The 17,407-nt window shown below is 35.4% G+C and overlaps 3 protein-coding genes across 3 annotated transcripts; 1 reads left to right on the top strand and 2 right to left on the bottom strand.

Annotated features, from left to right (window-relative positions):
* Positions 1-472: 472 nt before the first annotated feature.
* LOC108983777 (laccase-2-like) lies at positions 473-3,518 on the top strand. Its single transcript, XM_018955536.2, has 6 exons — positions 473-743; positions 891-1,042; positions 1,160-1,404; positions 1,518-1,646; positions 1,891-2,853; positions 3,341-3,518. The coding sequence occupies exons 1-6, from the start codon at positions 612-614 to the stop codon at positions 3,469-3,471; spliced, it is 1,752 nt and encodes a 583-aa protein (XP_018811081.1). The 5' UTR covers positions 473-611; the 3' UTR covers positions 3,472-3,518.
* Positions 3,519-8,168: 4,650 nt separating this feature from the next.
* On the bottom strand, positions 8,169-8,742 carry LOC108983780 (uncharacterized serine-rich protein C1E8.05-like). Its single transcript, XM_018955539.2, has one exon. The coding sequence runs from the start codon at positions 8,711-8,713 to the stop codon at positions 8,411-8,413; it is 303 nt and encodes a 100-aa protein (XP_018811084.1). The 5' UTR covers positions 8,714-8,742; the 3' UTR covers positions 8,169-8,410.
* Positions 8,743-13,887: 5,145 nt separating this feature from the next.
* LOC108983781 lies at positions 13,888-16,395 on the bottom strand. Its single transcript, XM_018955540.2, has 2 exons — positions 15,064-16,395; positions 13,888-14,160 (listed from the first exon to the last, which is right to left on the bottom strand). Exon 1 carries the CDS (start codon positions 16,259-16,261, stop codon positions 15,074-15,076), a length of 1,188 nt encoding a protein of 395 aa, XP_018811085.1. The 5' UTR covers positions 16,262-16,395; the 3' UTR covers positions 13,888-14,160; positions 15,064-15,073.
* Positions 16,396-17,407: the final 1,012 nt, after the last annotated feature.

Below are 17,407 nucleotides of genomic sequence, written 5' to 3' on the forward strand. Positions count from 1 at the left end.
CGTTTTTTTTTTTTTTTTTTTTTTTTTATAAATGATTAAGCAAGAAATGTATCGGTTCGAAAAAAGTTTAAGCAATGTCTAAGTTTATTCTCTAAAAAGATCAGCCAATGAGTAACCAATGTGAAGCTAATTAACAATTGATGCAAGTCGTGTGCTATACTCATTCACATTTGCTACACCTCTTCTTCCAACTTAATCGTGGGCGAACCGGTTAGAATCTAATGTGGGTAGCGATGGAATAACTTTCGTTTCTTTCGTAGCAAAACCTTTATTTTTATTAATAGCCCTCACTATGAACTAGACTTGATCATATGAGATGAGAGTTGATTAAGAGGTACAGTAGAATTGACCGAACATAGATCAACTTTAATGATACTCCACATCCAAGATGGGACCAAGGCCAGTTGGTAATTCTCTTCCTTCTCAAACCTGAGACTTTAGAGTACCTAATCAACCAAACATGTGTGCTGTGGTAGTCTGATATGTCTATAAAAGGAGCCCTTACAGGCCTTGATAAATCACTGCAGAGCTAAGAAGGAAGCCGAGTTAAGGTTTACTCAATTCTGTCTCTCACTTCCTCATCAACTGTATAGAAGATCTGACCCTAAAACATGGGTGCTTCTCTTCCTGTATCATCGGCATTTGTTTTAGCTTTTCTCTTTGCCACTAACTCTCTTTGGGTCTTTCCTGAGGCTGCTGCTGCAGAACATGCAGCAGGCGTTACAAGGCACTACAAGTTTGACGTACGTACCTAACTTTGGAGCTAATTTTCTGCATCACAATTCCCTTTAAACTGCTGCAAAAACATTATATATATATATATATATATAAATATATCTAAAACTTGATTTACTTCATTGCTAATATTTCTGTTACTTCTATTTTCCCAGATAAGGTTGGAAAATGTTACCCGATTGTGCCACACGAAGAGCATGGTGACAGTAAATGGGAAGTTCCCTGGGCCTCGAGTTATTGCTAGAGAAGGTGATAGATTGGTAGTTAAGGTGGTCAATCATGTTCCCAACAACATCAGCATCCATTGGTAAACTCAGAACGATGCTTATATGTCATCAGATTTCCTTAAAATTTGACAATGTGTACATTAATTTCACAATTTCTGATATATTTGGTGAATGATATGGATGAAAAAATTAAACAGGCATGGAGTCAGACAACTAAGGAGTGGATGGTTTGATGGGCCGTCATATATAACTCAATGCCCTATTCAAACTGGCCAGAGTTATGTGTACAACTTCACCATTGTTGGCCAAAGAGGAACTCTCTGGTGGCATGCCCATATCTCATGGCTAAGAGCTACTGTCTATGGGCCTCTCATCATCCTCCCCAAGCATAATGCATCCTACCCATTTGCCAAACCATACGAGGAAGTTCCCATCATATTTGGTACCTATTAGAAAAACCCTTCTATTAGACATAGAACTTTACTTCTTACCATGCAACTTGAACATGACCAAACTATATATACTGATTCGCTATAAATGACTGGTTGACAATAGGAGAGTGGTGGAATGCTGATCCAGAGGCAGTCATCAGCCAGGCTCTTCAGACTGGCGCCGGTCCGAATGTCTCTGACGCCTACACCATTAATGGACTTCCCGGGCCATTGTACAATTGTTCTAAAAAAGGTGCATGATCTCAAATGTGGCATCATTTGTTTAGTGGCCATGTAATCAATCATACTACAGTAGAAAATGATAAGCATAAGGATGATGATCAGATAATTCTAATTTGTCACACAAAAAGAAAAGAAACTAAACAACTTTTGGCTTATGATTTTGCTCGAAAGTGAATTGTCTCTCTGTCTCACTTATGAATTGATCTCACCACTACCTTTCTACTTTCTTTCTCTATTTGCACGTGCTTTTTCAGATACGTTCAAGCTAAAGGTGAAGCCAGGGAAGACATACCTCCTCCGTTTGATCAATGCTGCACTCAATGACGAGCTCTTTTTCAGCATAGCAAACCACAGCCTAACAGTTGTTGAAGCAGATGCAATTTACATTAAGCCGTTCAAGACCAATGTACTGCTCATTACACCGGGACAGACAACTAATGTTCTTCTGAAAACCAAGCCCCAAGATCCCAATGCTGCATTCCTCATGTTAGCCAGACCCTATTTCACAGGCTTAGGAACCTTCGACAATTCCACAGTTGCTGGCATTCTAGAGTATGAGCAGTCATCAAGTTCTTCTTCTTTGAAAAAACGTCCACTTCTCAAACCCGCCCTCCCTCCCCTCAATGCCACTTCCTTCGTCATGAACTTTACCAGGAAATTTCGAAGTTTGGCCACTGCTAAATTCCCTGCCCAAGTTCCCCAAACCGTCCAAAAACAGTTTTTCTTCACTGTAGGCTTAGGAAGCAACCCCTGCCCAAGAAACCAGACCTGCCAAGGGCCTAATAACAGCTCCAAGTTTGCAGCTTCAGTCAACAATGTCTCCTTTATTCTCCCCACCACTGCAATCCTCCGAGCACATTTCTTTGGGAGATCTAATGGGGTTTTCACCACTGATTTTCCGAGCTCTCCTCTCCAACCATTTAACTATACTGGCACAGCACCCAACAACACCAATGTGAGCAATGGAACCAAAGCGGTGGTGCTACCATATAATACTAGTGTGGAGGTGGTGATGCAGGACACCAGCATTCTGGGTGCTGAGAGCCATCCTCTCCATCTTCATGGCTTCAACTTCTTCATTGTTGGCCAGGGTTTTGGGAACTTTCATCCTAGTAAAGATCCTCTCAACTTTAACCTTGTTGACCCAGTTGAAAGGAACACCGTCGGTGTGCCCTCCGGTGGTTGGGTGGCAATTCGATTCCTTGCGGACAACCCGGGTGAGTTAAAACGCGCACAGGCTTTTCATTAGTATACTACTATACTGTACTATTTATTTTATTTTATTTTAATATACTGTACTTCGTTCTACTTTGATCACAGTTGATTTGTTTAGAAACAGATCATATTCTAAAATTTTTATCTTATTTTTTTAAATATAACTTAAATACAAAATTTTTAAACTAATTATTATAATTTTTTTAAATTAATAATTATAATTTTTTTAAACTTAAAAAAAAAAATTTAACTTTTTCGAATGTTCAAATAAAAATAATATTAAAAAATTATATTATAATAATATTTTAATTTTTTTTCAATTCTCTTCTAAAATCTAAAAGATACTTAATTCATTATTATTCATAAAATTTTCACTGGTCACACTCCCAAACCAGTCCGATACCCAATTCCAAAGCAAGTTTTCAATGCACCAGCTAGCTAAAAGGCGTGTAACGAAATTGTTGTTTATGATGTTTTATGAGTTGACAGGTGTGTGGTTGATGCATTGCCACTTTGATGTCCATCTCAGCTGGGGTTTAAGGATGGTCTGGGTTGTCCAGGATGGGAAGCTTCCCAATCAGAAGCTGCCTCCTCCACCGTCGGATTATCCCAAGTGTTGACCTTTAACACGTGTTGACTCAATGAATGCAGGCCATGAGCTTTTTTTTTTTTTTTTTTTTTTTTTTAAATTTTTTGTAACTTAATTCTGTCATGTTAGGGAGTACTTAGCCTCTAAAGAGAGTAGAGCCAAAACCCACGTTAGTACTCAACCAAATGTTTGCTCGGTTTGAAGTGCCAGACAAGGGATGGATGAGGTTTTGGTATTTCGATGTTATTTGTTTTTGTTTGAGAATAAAGAAAAAGTCTATTTGCAACCGGTCAGGAGAATCGCGGGACACCGCATCCCACGTAGCCGGTTGCAGATAGACTTTAACCAGCTTTTCCCTCTATCTTGTTCTTCTACTTTTCTCACTTTTCTCTTCATATTCTTCCGTGTTTCCCTTCATAGTTTGTTCTTTTAATTTTCCTTGTTTTAAATTTATTAACTTGTCAATGAGCGGCTGCTTCTTCGTGGGTGCACTTCTCCTGCTAGTAGAGATCTGCTTCATGCTCTTTTGGTATCTTTTTTACATATTGTTTCATTAACAAGGCCCTCATTTTTTTTCTCATCAGCTTGTAAGCAATAGAAGATATGGCCTTCCTTGCATCTGGTTCGGATTAGTGGGATTTGAATGGGTTAGAACAATAACCAAAGATTAGAATTGACATGGGGAAAAGCCAAATTGATAAAAACCCATTTAAATCAAAGATGAAAAAACTCAAAATCCAAATCCAAAATTAAAATAGACCAAAACCCATGTCTACAAACTAGAAGAAAACCCAACCAAGCTCCACAATTGAAAATCAATTATAAATCAAAACAGAGCCACGGAGAAATAGAACTCATAATCGAACACCCAAATCTAAAATTAACCAAAATTTAGATAAAATAACTGGGAGAAAAATCCAAAACCACCCACCAAAACAAAAATGAGCCAATCACACAAGTGCACTCCAGGGAGTCAAGGACCAGTCTTCATAGTAAATAAGACGAAGAAGAAATTCTTGAGAGAGAGAGAGAGGAAATGAAGAGCTCAATCGGTTATACAAAGAGGGAGGAAAGCCTTCATCTTTACGAGTTCAAGCTTGGGGCAAATGATCTGGGATTCAGGTTCATTTTTCCCTCATTAAATATCATTTTTTTAATAAGCAAGATAATATTAGAAATAGGCATGTTGGTTGGCCCCCCGCATTCGGCCTGCCCAACCCACTCGTCCGGCCCAATTTACCCCTTCCCTTGTGTCTCGACTCTCTCACTCTCAGACCCTCTCTCAGCCTCTCTCTTAACTCTTTTACTTGTCATCGCTGCAGCTCAAGTTGTTGCTGTTGTTGAAGCCAACCGTCGCTCCATTTCACATTGTAGTTGTAAGTATCTCGAACTCGAAATCTTAATTTATTTCAAAATCTGAATTATATTTGTTTTATTTTTTGCAATGGACAATAAGATTGTTTTAAAGGAGGATGTGGTTGTGTTTTTGATGCTGTGGAGTTTGATTTTTGAGAGATTCAAATTTCGGTGTTTGGGAGTTTATTTTTAAATGTTGTGGTGTTTGAGGCTCACAAGCGGGTGGATGGTTCGTGGGCCCAATTTGTCCCCGACATTTGGGTAAGGGCACTCGCCATTTCCCCTTGGCTCTTCGCTGTTTGGGGATGGGTAACACCCCTAATTAGTAATGTGAAATTTTTTTTATTTTTTATTTTTTTAAAAAAATAGGGAAGTGGTGCCCAATAAACAACTTGAAAAGTGAAATAGTACATCTATGTAGAAAAGTAATTAAGAAAAGATGCCAAATTTAGGATGAGCGGCGTAGATGGATGGACGGACCGGATGGTAGTTGATAGATTGGGAGGCTGAGAGTTCTTCGGTTGGAGCATAGGTGGATGGATGGCGACAAATTTAGCATTCCACGCAACAAAACTATAGAGAAAGGAAGAGAGAAAGAACAAAGAAAGAGAAAAGTGAGGTGGAGAAAGGGAAGAAACAGAAGAGCGAAGAAGAGAGGGAAATATCCATTTAATGACTAATAATAATAAGATTTAAGAAGAAAAATAATATTTTTGATATATACAACAGAATAGATTTTGTGATCGACTTTAACATTGAAACGTAGAACCTATTAATTATCAAATCAAGATTCGATTTTAATTTTAACAAAGAGTTATTCTATTCTTAAGTCAGTGTGTAGAGTATATCATGCATATCACTTAAATTGTAAGTGATTAATAAGATTTAAATTTTAAAATTTATCTTTAAAAAAATTATGTCATATAAATATTTTACTTCGACAAACATACATTCAATGGCTATTTTGTCCCAACAATCCGACAACTATTAAACGTTACGTTACTCACACGCTTTTTTTGTAGCTTTTGACATTTCTTGTGAAGGAAAATACTAACTGTATTTAAGAAAAAATTACTTATCCATGCGTCAACTATTGATATGCTGAAAATTATAAAATTTGAAAAATTTAAATTTAAATTTTAAAAGAAAACTAATAAAATGAATCTTTGTAAGTACGGTTGTAAGTATATGTATTATGTAGCACTACTCTCCTATGAATTATAATGGAGAGTGTTACTGTTATATGTGAGAAACTCTTGAGGCTGTTCGAGTTCACGTCATCGTTCATATTTCAGCAAAAGAACCCCATCTCTGTTTTCTAGTTCTCTCCGAGACATGTCCATCCCATTGGACATTGGGAGGAACATGTCAAATTGAGTCAAAGAGAAGCATAAAATGAGGAGCCTTGCTTTGCGTTTATCATGGTGAAATTGAAATGAGAACCATGGAATGGGTCTCCCAAGCTCTCTGCCTTTTGGGTTGTTGTTCCCTTTGATAGTTGTGCTTTTTCTTCATTGGGCAATGCTTATCTTGGATATGAGAGCAAGATGGCAATAGAGAGGCTTTCTTTTTTCTTCTTGATGAGCATGAAAAATAATAATACCCAAGTAGGAGGTTTGAATTTGAAGCCTTACAAAATATGCCTTGTTACAACAAATAGAGGGTATTGAAATTAATTAACTTAAAAAAAAAATGCAAAATGGCACCAAAAGTTTGATCAATGTGGCAATGTCCATGTTTCCTAGTTGAATTGAGAATGGAATAGTAAAAAATGTCAGTTATTTATGCATCGCAATTGACTGCTCCAGAGCATTTGAAGACATTTTCTATGCTCTAATTTTCCATATTCTATAATTTATTCTCAAATCAGTGTGTAGAGCACGCCATCAACCTCATTTAAATGGTAAGATTTGATTTGTAAGATTCAAATTTAAAAATCTTTCTTCTAAATCAAATTATGTTATGTAAACATTTTATTACACATTATTTACTCACCCGCTTGAGAACAGAATTTTTCTCTAGAATATGGAAGCAAAAACTTATGGTTGCTACTATGTTACACTTGTACGCAGAGATCCATCAATCATCATGAAGCCATGGTGAATAAGTTGTTACAAGTGGAGTTTGAACTTCTTCCATCTTGATCATGATGTATTGTAGAAGATTACTACTTCAAGTCTAAGAAAACAGTATAGAAGATGCAATCTTTGGTGAAGAATAAGCTTAGTTTCACAAAACAAATATGATTAGATCAACAAGATATAACAGAAAAATACATAATTCCCCACTATTAGGATAAGAGAAATATTTTAGTCATAAAAAGATTACGTAAAAGTAAATTCAAAAACTAATATGACTTGATGCAGTATATCATATTGTAAAGTTAATTTTATTGTAAAGTAGATCTAAAGGATCACGAAAAACTACGTCAATTTATAGATTTATTTTTATACTTTGTGTATGTAGCATTTCTCTTACAATAAACAGAGAGTGACCAAAGAATTATTGAACTCTGCCACGTCAACAAAATAATAATAGCTGAGTAGTAGTATGAGTTTTCCGGTCAACGAAAGTGAGAATTGGACAAAATAAACTACTTAAGAATGCCATAGAGGAACAGTATTCAGACTATGCATTAGAGTGATAAAGCCAGGACTCTTGAGAGAGACAACCCGAGGTCATGAGAGGATGATTTCTTTTTCTTTTTTTTTTTTTGTAATTTTTTCTTTTAAAACAAAGAGATGATTTGAACATCATAAAGATTTGAGCCGTTAAAAGAATAAACTTGATTTGGTGTTATTTTGAGGGTGAGAGAGAGAGAGAGAGAGAGAGAGAGAGACCACCTTCTCTCAAAGGGGCAAGGAAAAGGTGACTTGCATTTCCAATGCAGATCCAAATATAAATAATGTCTTATTATATTGGAAGTTCAAAGTTTCAAACAGCTGAAGCGAATCTCTTTCCCATCAAAGCAGAAACAAGAAGAAACAAAAAGGAACAGAATGAAACAGACCATGAAATTTAGCACCTAACAGCAACTTTTAAGTGTGTGGACAGCAACTTTTAAGTGTGTGGACAGCAAAGAAATCATAGGAGAAAACAAAGGTTTCCAGTGCTGAGATTTGACTTAAATATCATAAATCTCACTAGAAAAGAAGAAGAAGAAACAAAAGGAACATAATGAAAGAGATGATGAAATTTAGCACCTAGCAGCACCTCTAAGTGTGGAGAGCAAAGCAAACATTAGAGAAAGATATGGTTTCTAACGTTGAGATTCGGTTTAAATATCAGAAATCGTACATTATACATCAAAGGACCTGAGAAGTTGCTAAGATTGAGATACAAGTGAAATCCAATGTTTGATATGTTCTCTTTCTCAATGTGTATTAAAAACTTGTAGCTCAATTCGATTCTAATTACAAACTGATTGAAATTGAAGAAAAAACGAAATATGGCACCAATCCTTCTTGATCGGATGGCAAGAAAATTTATATGAGTTTTGGAACAAAACCCAAAGATCCACCTCGCACAAAGAAGGGAAAAAAAAAAAAAAAGAGCAAGCCACCGCAAGCACTCAATCTAAGAGGTATATTTTGGTTCTCTGACTTGTCTTCCCATCAAGAATCACCATGCTTGTGCCAACAAACAAGCATGGCGACACAGCGCCTCATGATGTAAAATCTAGCCTTCTGTTCCTTTGCTACGCTTGTACACTTGCGGCCGATGGAAGAGTTCTTTTGTGAGCAGCTCCGGGGAAGAGTGCACTTTGAGGAGGAGCTTTTCTGGGAAAAACTCCTCAGGAGATTGGACTTTGAAGAAGAGCTCTTTGTTGAAGAACTCCTTGAAAATAGAGATTTGGAAGAAGTGGAGCAATGGCTACTTGAACCTTCCTTCTTTGATGGCTTCCATATCTCATCCATGTAATGCTCCTATATCTGAGGTTGGTGCTCCTTTCCTCTCCTTCACTACTTTGTATAAATCTCTCTCTCTCTCTCTCTCTCTGTGGGCAGAGAGAAACAGAGGTGAAATGGGAAAGATTTATGGGGAAATTAGAATAGTAGTAGTGAGATTTGAACTTTACATTAGGTGATAGAGAGTGTGATCTAGTGTTTGAAATGCCAAAGGTGCCATGTCACACTTTTTTGCCAACTTGGCACCATGTTATTGGCTGCATCTGTGAGTGCTCTAGTTCAGCTTCTCACATACTATAGTTTCCTCCTGATTGCTGTGTTGGACCTCCTCATTGTGGAGATCCATAACTCTTGTACGGTTCTCCTTTGTAAACTTAAAAATCACACATATTTAGAAGGGTATGGGAGGCAGTGGTCATTGGACAGTGACTAGCTGGTCCTCATGTGCAGGAACAGAGCAGGACTGTGCCCTTTGTTCTGCAAAAATTGATACCTTTGTTTTGATACTTTTAAAGATTTCTGCAAACAAGGCTCCTTGATATATATATATATATATATATATATATGACAAATTATAAAAGATGGAAGGAATCTGGAGGCAACTTGTGCACCCGTTACAAATTACAATGCTCTTTCTCTTAGAAAATCATGTTGGAATCTTAAAAACTGTGTTATATGGTTGGTTACATATAATAATAATAATTCACATTTAGTTCTCTCTTGTGTAATTGCTATGTTTTACTTCTATGTTCTGTTAGGTAAGCTGATGTGCAAGTTTATGAACAAACAAATTCTTTTTGTGAAAATAGGGTTACCCTTATTTTTGGAATAAAGCAATTCCTGGATAGAACTTAGGTTGCGTTTGAATGTTGAGTTGAGTTGAGTTCTCTATGAATAATAGTGAGTTGAGATAATGAAGTGAGTTCTGTAGGACCCACCTAAGATGAGTTTAGAAGTATTTATAAGAAGTTGAAAAAGGTTGTGAGTTGCATGTGTAAAGAAATTTTGAGTTAAAAAAGGTTACAAGTCTCACGTGTAAAAAGGTTTTAAGTTGAAATGAGTTTAGTGATTTAAAATTTGGATGTTTGGATAGTAGAAGAAATCTAAATCTGAACTGAACTCAGTTGATCCGAGTGAAGTCAATGAACCAAACGAGCCCTTAAAGGTTTGATTATGAAAAGAGATAGATACATCATATGGTCCTTATTACATTAATTACTATTGGTATAAAATTTTTTTACATGTAGATCCCACGTAAGCATCTGATATTGTGTCTATCTCTCTTTGGTTGGACCATCCAATTTGGTAAGAAAATAGTGAGGATCTCAGTTGAATATTTTGATCCATTAAATGCATTCAATTCTCTCACTCAATCCATGTACCCTTTAACCTGAATCATCAAGATATTGCAACTATTTATATATATATATATATATATATATTTATATGAATATTTCAAGCTCATATACTACCCTACCTAAATATACCTTTATAGAGTGAGAGAAACCATGAAGTGTGCATATACTATGTTGGAGGTTTTGATACACAAGCACATGCAACCATTTGGAGCAGCAGTCAGATTGCCTGTAATATTTACAGATTAATTCATTTAAGGTACAACTCCAATTTAAAATATTCAATCAGGATGCTTTGTTGAACCCATCATGTGAAAAAACCAGTCTCTGCCTCTTATTTCCAGATTCTTGTAGGAATATCTAATCTCAAATCATGATTTTTTTTTTCTTTTCTTTAAAATATTTATCTTCCAATGCCATGAAAATAAGGAAAGATATAAATAAAATAGCCAAATAGGGAATCTTAAAACGAGAAAGTTTAAAATAAATAAATTAATTAATTAAAAAAAAGGTTTTTATACAATTTGACTAGTCAAAATTAGTCCCAATACAAACACATTCAAGTCCTTTGTTTGTAAAATGTGAATATTAACCTAAAAAATAAAGGAAATTACAGGCCCCATGTGAGACCTTTAAAGAATATTAGACTCATCGTTTAAAGGAATACTTGACCATAACTGAGTATTTGAGATCAATAAATAAGATTAGAGCATTTATTTTTTATTTTTTTTATTTTATCTTACCGAGCATTACATAAAATTTGTAAGTAAAGAATGATAGCTCCATAGATAAGAACGATGAGCACATGTAATATCCCAAAACTCAAGCACTTAATTCTTTTACAAGAATTTGGATATCTTAAAGTTTATATTAACAGAAAGATACATACATAAAAAAAAAAGTCATATTACAATTTATTGTCGTCTGTGTGAAATTTTTGGATAATATTAAGGAAAATGATACTATGCAACCTGAGTTTGTCCCCTCAATTTGACTGCTCATGTATTTTATTTTTTTAATTTTTTTACTTAATGGTTAAAGAAGTGACTATTAGTATATTGATTTTTTTTTAAATATTAAAGATATTTGAAAAAAAATGTGATTTGCATTAGTGGCACGCCAGAGGTCAAACCTAGGCAGCATAGTAGCAATACCCTAACATTAAATGCTGCAAAAATGGCATGGTAGTCGGTAGATGGGATACAACATGGTATAAAACTTGTAGGTTTAGGGCAATGTAGTTCACATGTAATAATGAAGTATAGAAACAAAAGAAAATGTTAGTTTGCCCCTCGGTTTGCCCACTATTGCATTTTATTTATTTATTTATTGTTTTTTAAAATGTTTAAAGAAGTTACTACTAGTAAATTTATATATTTTTTTAAAAAAATAAAAGCAAAATGAATTAGCAATCACGTCCAGCGATAAGAGTTGGGCGACACAATAGCATGACTCGTGATACAATTATACAAATACCCTAGAACCTACTCTCTCCACACCTTCATGGAGGTTGGATATTTATGGAAATGTTAATTATTCTAGTATTTAGAGCTATTTGTATTGTATTTAAACGAAATAAGTTTCAATTTCTCCCCCTTTTAGGAGGAGTTAGATTGTAATGTTACATTAGGACCTAGAGTCCCTAAAGCCTGTGTTACATGTCATTTTAGTTTTTGTGGGGACTAATATCCTAACTCTTGTGGCCATCTATTGTCCCTTTCATGTATAGATCAGCAATTCGAGACATCGGTTTTTAAGTATTAGAAAGGAGGATGGAATGGAAAAAAAAGATGATGAATAATGTGTTGGAAAATGAGGCCACAAAAAAGGGGCAAAGAAGCAGCAGCAGCAGCTAGGGGGACCTCTTAGACATGGGCATGCACATATAGCTGTTATGCCAAGTGGCTCTCTTCCCCCAACCATGAATCTGCCCCCCTAGCTAGTGAATAAATGCTATGATAATGTACAAATAGAAACTAAAGTTGCGTTTAGATGTTGAGTTGAGTTAAATGGAGTTGTATTCTTTATAAATAATAGTAAGTTGAGATGATAGAGTGAGTTCTGTGAGGCCTACCTAAGATGAGTTTAAATCTGTTTTGATATTAAGATAAATTTAAATGTATTTATGAGAAGTTGAAAAAGATTGTGAGTCTCGCGTGTAAAGAGATGTTAAGTTGAAAAATGTTATGAGTCTCATGTGTAAAGAGGTTTTAAGTTGAGATGAGTTTAGTGATTTGAGAGTTGGTTGTTTGGATATTAGAAGATGTCTAAATCTAAACTAAACTCGGTCAAGAAACCAAATACAACCTAAATAATCAATAAATGTTGATTGGAAGGAAAAGGAACACGTTGAGAACCTAAAATAATGCCAAATTGGGTAGTGTTTTTTTTTTTTTTCATTTTAAAATAATTGTTTTATAGGACTGTTTATTCACACACTCAATACAGTACTGATGATGTATTTACATACTGACTTGTACGTAGCACGACTGTTTCATCTCCCAAAGAAGAGTTAACAATGTTTTTTTTAGGTTTGGTCATGTGGGGATCATGAGATGATCATACTAGCTAGCAATTGGATCATGCACATGGAAACATGTGGTGTGCACAAGAGCTGTCGAGGAGGTGTGAGCGAGCTAGGCACACCTTATAAACGTGGATCCTTGCACCACAGACTTAGAACTCAAGCAATACTGGTCAAACTAAGTAATAAATACTTCTTTAATTTGGTGCATATGGTCCATTGCATTTACTTCTGTCTGAAAATCTTCCTGTAGCCAATTAAATAATTCGGACTGACTTAGATGTACGTCCTAAAACATTTGTTTTTTCAAGAACGCTGCTCAATATGAATGACCTCTATATGAGCTTATATATCAACACAATTCCCAACAAATGAGACGGTAATATTGTAAACATGGGAAAAAAAAAACATTGCATGTGATGCGAAGAAGTGTTGAATCTGTTTTTGAATATGTGAAATGGTTTGTATTCATTTCAATACTCTGCTGTGATATGATGTGACATCTAAAAACCTTTGACATGACTTAATAAATTGCTATGCAATTTTGGATCCGACAGGATAGTTTAGGGGTTGAGTCCAATTTTCTGACATAGTTTTTGGCCCAAATGTGATCCATTACGAAGTAATTGGACACGATGAAGAACTTGAAATCTTTCATCAGAGGAGACAGGAAATCGAATTTGCTGTCTAAAGAGTTCTCTCGATGAATGGGAATCGAACCATAGGGTCAAATGTGTTCTGATTGACAGCAGCTCACCTCGTGCCTTTTCTGAGGTAACTTGAAGTAAATTCAGTCTCAAAATGACCATAAGGATAGTTTTATTTCACACATTTTTCAACCATCATCTTTTGTTTTCGTGCTACTGCTGGAATGGATATTATAGGGGTTCTTGCAGAGAAAAACAAATACCCCCTTCCTTCGTAGAGCCCTGTAGAAGAATGTTTTAACAACCAGTTTTAATGTTTTCTTTCTCATATCCATGAGTTGAATAAGAAGCTTCATAATGCATGCTTGACCTTCCCTTAGGTCCCTTGTTGCCTTACATCAACCTTTTTTTTTGTATTGACACCGGGTGTCTGGGAATAATGTCTTGACTAATCTCCAAAGTTAACAGGCCTTCGACAAGAAGTTTTCCATAAGTGCACCTTGGATAATTTAAGGGACAATCCTCCAGTCCAATAGTCTCTAGAGATTGTTTGCATCTAATGAGATTCAAACCTTAGACCTGGAGAGACCATGCCTCCAAGACCAAGACTTTTACCACTTGAGCCAACTCCTAGGGATTAGTTGAACTACATCAACCTTCAAATGGTCATCTGACCAGTGTGTTCTTTGAGGGGTACTGTCATTGTTTCAAAACACAATGGAAATAATGTGCGAGTTATTAATAAAAAACCGGAGAGAGAAAGAGTGAGAGGAGAGAACTGGATACATTTTGCACCTCAATCCGTTCAAATTTAAGGGAAAATACATTTGTAGCAAAAACCACAACTGCAATTGATTGCCCTTCAACATCAGGATCCTTGAAGTAGCGTTCCTCCTGATCGGGGAGCTCCTATTGATTAATGAAATGCGGCTGCCAAAAATACTCTGTTATCTTAGCAAACCCGAATAAGATAAAGAATTGAGTATTTTTGTTAAGTTTCTAATATTGGTTTATAAGTTTCCTTTTAAGGAATTTAAGCACTTCGGGACAAAAGTGTCTGAAGTTTTGGATTGAGTGATCGTAATAGCAATCACAATCACATAACAAGCTCATATCAATTCTCCACTTCATTAACTTACATCCCAGAGGTAATCTTGACTCTGATGTCCCCTTTTAAAATGATGAATCAACTAGAAAAAAAAGTAACGCTTAGTTAATGTGTTTTCCAGTCATTGTTTTGGTTCTTCCATCAATTTTTTTTTCTTTTTTATCAGTAAGTTTTTGTTCTTTCTTCAATAAAAGTAACACTCCTAAAATTAATTTTCTTATGTCCCCCAAGTATGACTGTAAGCCTAACTTGATAGCAATAAGTTAAAGACAAGCAGAGCTGGGCAGAGCATGGTTCAGGTCATTTAAGCTATTTACGTATGCTTGTTGGAGACCAGTTAAACCCCTGGACGCATATATTGCCAACTGATTATAGTTTTTTGCTATATAAGTTACAGGTTGTTGCTCAAGTCTCTCTTACATTACTTCAACAAGCACACAAAAAGTTTGCACGATGCAAAGGCATCAAGCTTCAGTACGTTGAAACTAACCAAGTGAAACAGAAAAACTTTAGAGAGTTCATATGCTTATAATTTTTTTAAAGAAATAATCATGATAACTCAAAACTAGTGCTAAGCCACTCTAGATAAATAACACAAACATCCAACAAAATTCAAATATCTGTATCTGTGGTATTATAATAGAACATTTTCCTTCCTCATTTCAAAGCTCAGATACTTGAATGCAATTCATTGATCAGAAAACGCACAATTAGACCCTGCATACCTGGAGGTCGCTAATAAACAAAAGGAATGAACTTGTATCTAACTTTAGCCGCATACTCCACATATCCATCGCCGAAAGTCTCGGTCATCAAAGCCTCCTCCAGCTTTGCCTTCTGCTCATAGTACAGCAAACAAACTGCTACAACAAACAGCGAGCTCAAAGGTGCTCGAAGTGCAGCACAGTAAGTTACAAACAGTAGCATTGTGGATGAATATATCGGATGCCGGACCCAGCGATATGGACCAAACTGCACTACAGCAGTTGGTTCAACCACCTTTTCCGAATAGTTTGCAAGATACAACGTCGCCTTATACTGCATCAAGAGAGTTGCAATGATCGAAATCCAAATTGGCACATTGCTCCACCCGCCGGGGATATGATGCAGCTCTGGCCCTTCAAATGCGGCCAACCAGTGCCCAGCCATGACTCCCACACAGAACAAAAGTCGGTACCACTTGGGCGGGTTCACGTCCCACTTGGGGTCATGCGTGCGAGCATTGTAATCCCCATATAACCGTTTCCTTACACTAACATTGAAGAAAAAGAAATAATGGTACACAAAGAAGAAAACGAAAGGCCAACCTTCAAGAAAGCCATTGAAATGGGCGGGTGGGACAAGAGTGAGCCAAGTAAATGCTGAGGTAACAATGGCAAGTTGCTCAAATATGCTAGCTTCACCACGTGCGTGCTTGCGGAAGCAGTATAACCCAAAAGCAGCAAGCGAAATCGCCACGAACCACGGCCAGAACAACCAAGTCCAGCTGAAGTACATCCAGAAAAAGGGGTTGAAAAGCATATTCACAGTCCATTTTGTGGCTGCAATTGCTATGGATAAGACCCCAGACCATTTAACGATATCAATAGGAGTTAAATGAGAAAGGGTTCTCTTCAACGAATCAAGCGAGAAGTTTTTGAGGGTTTTCAGCAGTGGGTTCTGAGAATCTGAGCTGGCGGTGTTGGAATATGAGCACTTGAGAGGAGGTAACAAATGACTTCTCAATTTGGTTACTGATAATGATATCGGGATTACATTAGAGGAACAATGTAACGGGGATTTAATGGGTTCAAGGCTTTGGTGGCGCTGATGAAAACCGACCGGCAAATGTTTGTTCAAATGTCTGAAAGAAACTTTGTTGTTTGTGGTTAAAAGATTAAAAGGGAGGATTTGGGAGTGGAGAAGCAGTGAGCTTGCTTCCATAGTTGTCTGATGCAAATCAACAATGGTTTCTTACGAAAATTCAGCTGAGCCGAGCATTGTTTCGAGCAGGAAACGAAAGCAAAGGGATTTGGGGAAGAGAGAGTCGCGTCATCGACTACAGTGGCACGATGAGAGTACGGTTTAGCGGATATAAGGATATAATCGGGCCAAACCCACTTTAGTAACGCTGTAACGGCCCACCACATACTCCTTAAGAGAAAAAATAAAAAATTATGTATAATATATGATGTATGGATAATAAATATAATTTTTTTTAATTTAAATGGTAACGGATATATCTTATTATATTTAATAATATTTTGATTACAAGTATTAATTTTTAAAAAACTATTTGTAGACTCTCTCGTACATTTTGTTTTTTGAAAAAATAGGTAAATATAAAATCTATATAAAAAACTCACATTTGAATGATGAACCCCACTATTTTTTAAAGGAAATGTGCGAGATTTATACATTTTAAAATTGTATATTGATTTCATCTATTTTTTTAAGATCTAGTTTAAATAGTAAGTTGAAATGAGATGAGTTGAGATGATTTGTAAATAGTAGTGAGATATTTAAGTTGAGATTAGATGAGTTAGAAATAGTTTGAGACTTGAGTTAAAATGTTTTATGGAGTTTCAGAAAATGAGAGAGAAAAATTTAAATAAAAATATTATAAATTTATTTTTATTTCGGGGTTTAAAATATTAAATTATTTTTTATATTTTGTTTGAAAATTTTAAAAAGTTATAATAATTAGATAATGATTAGATGATAAAATTAAAAATTAAAAATTATTTATATTTATAATATTAAAATATTAAAATGAGATGCAAACATATTTATATCCCAAGAAGCATATGTTGCTAATGACATAGATGATGCTAGCATACTTTCATGTCTTGGGCCATAGCCATAGGGTCACTTTCCATAGATTTATATTAGATATTTCCTTCTTTAGATTAAAAAATTATCTGAATTCATTTCATTATATTTTATTTAATTATTATAATTTTTTTAAAATTTTTAAATAAAATATAATAAATAATTTAATTTTTTTAAATTTTAAAATAAATTTCTCATTTAGATACATTTATATGATACATATATGTTACATGTAAGTTAAATTTCCAAAATGTAAAA

The sequence above is a fragment of the Juglans regia genome, chromosome 5, assembly GCF_001411555.2.
Source record: "Juglans regia cultivar Chandler chromosome 5, Walnut 2.0, whole genome shotgun sequence".
NCBI classification, from domain to species: domain Eukaryota; kingdom Viridiplantae; phylum Streptophyta; class Magnoliopsida; order Fagales; family Juglandaceae; genus Juglans; species Juglans regia.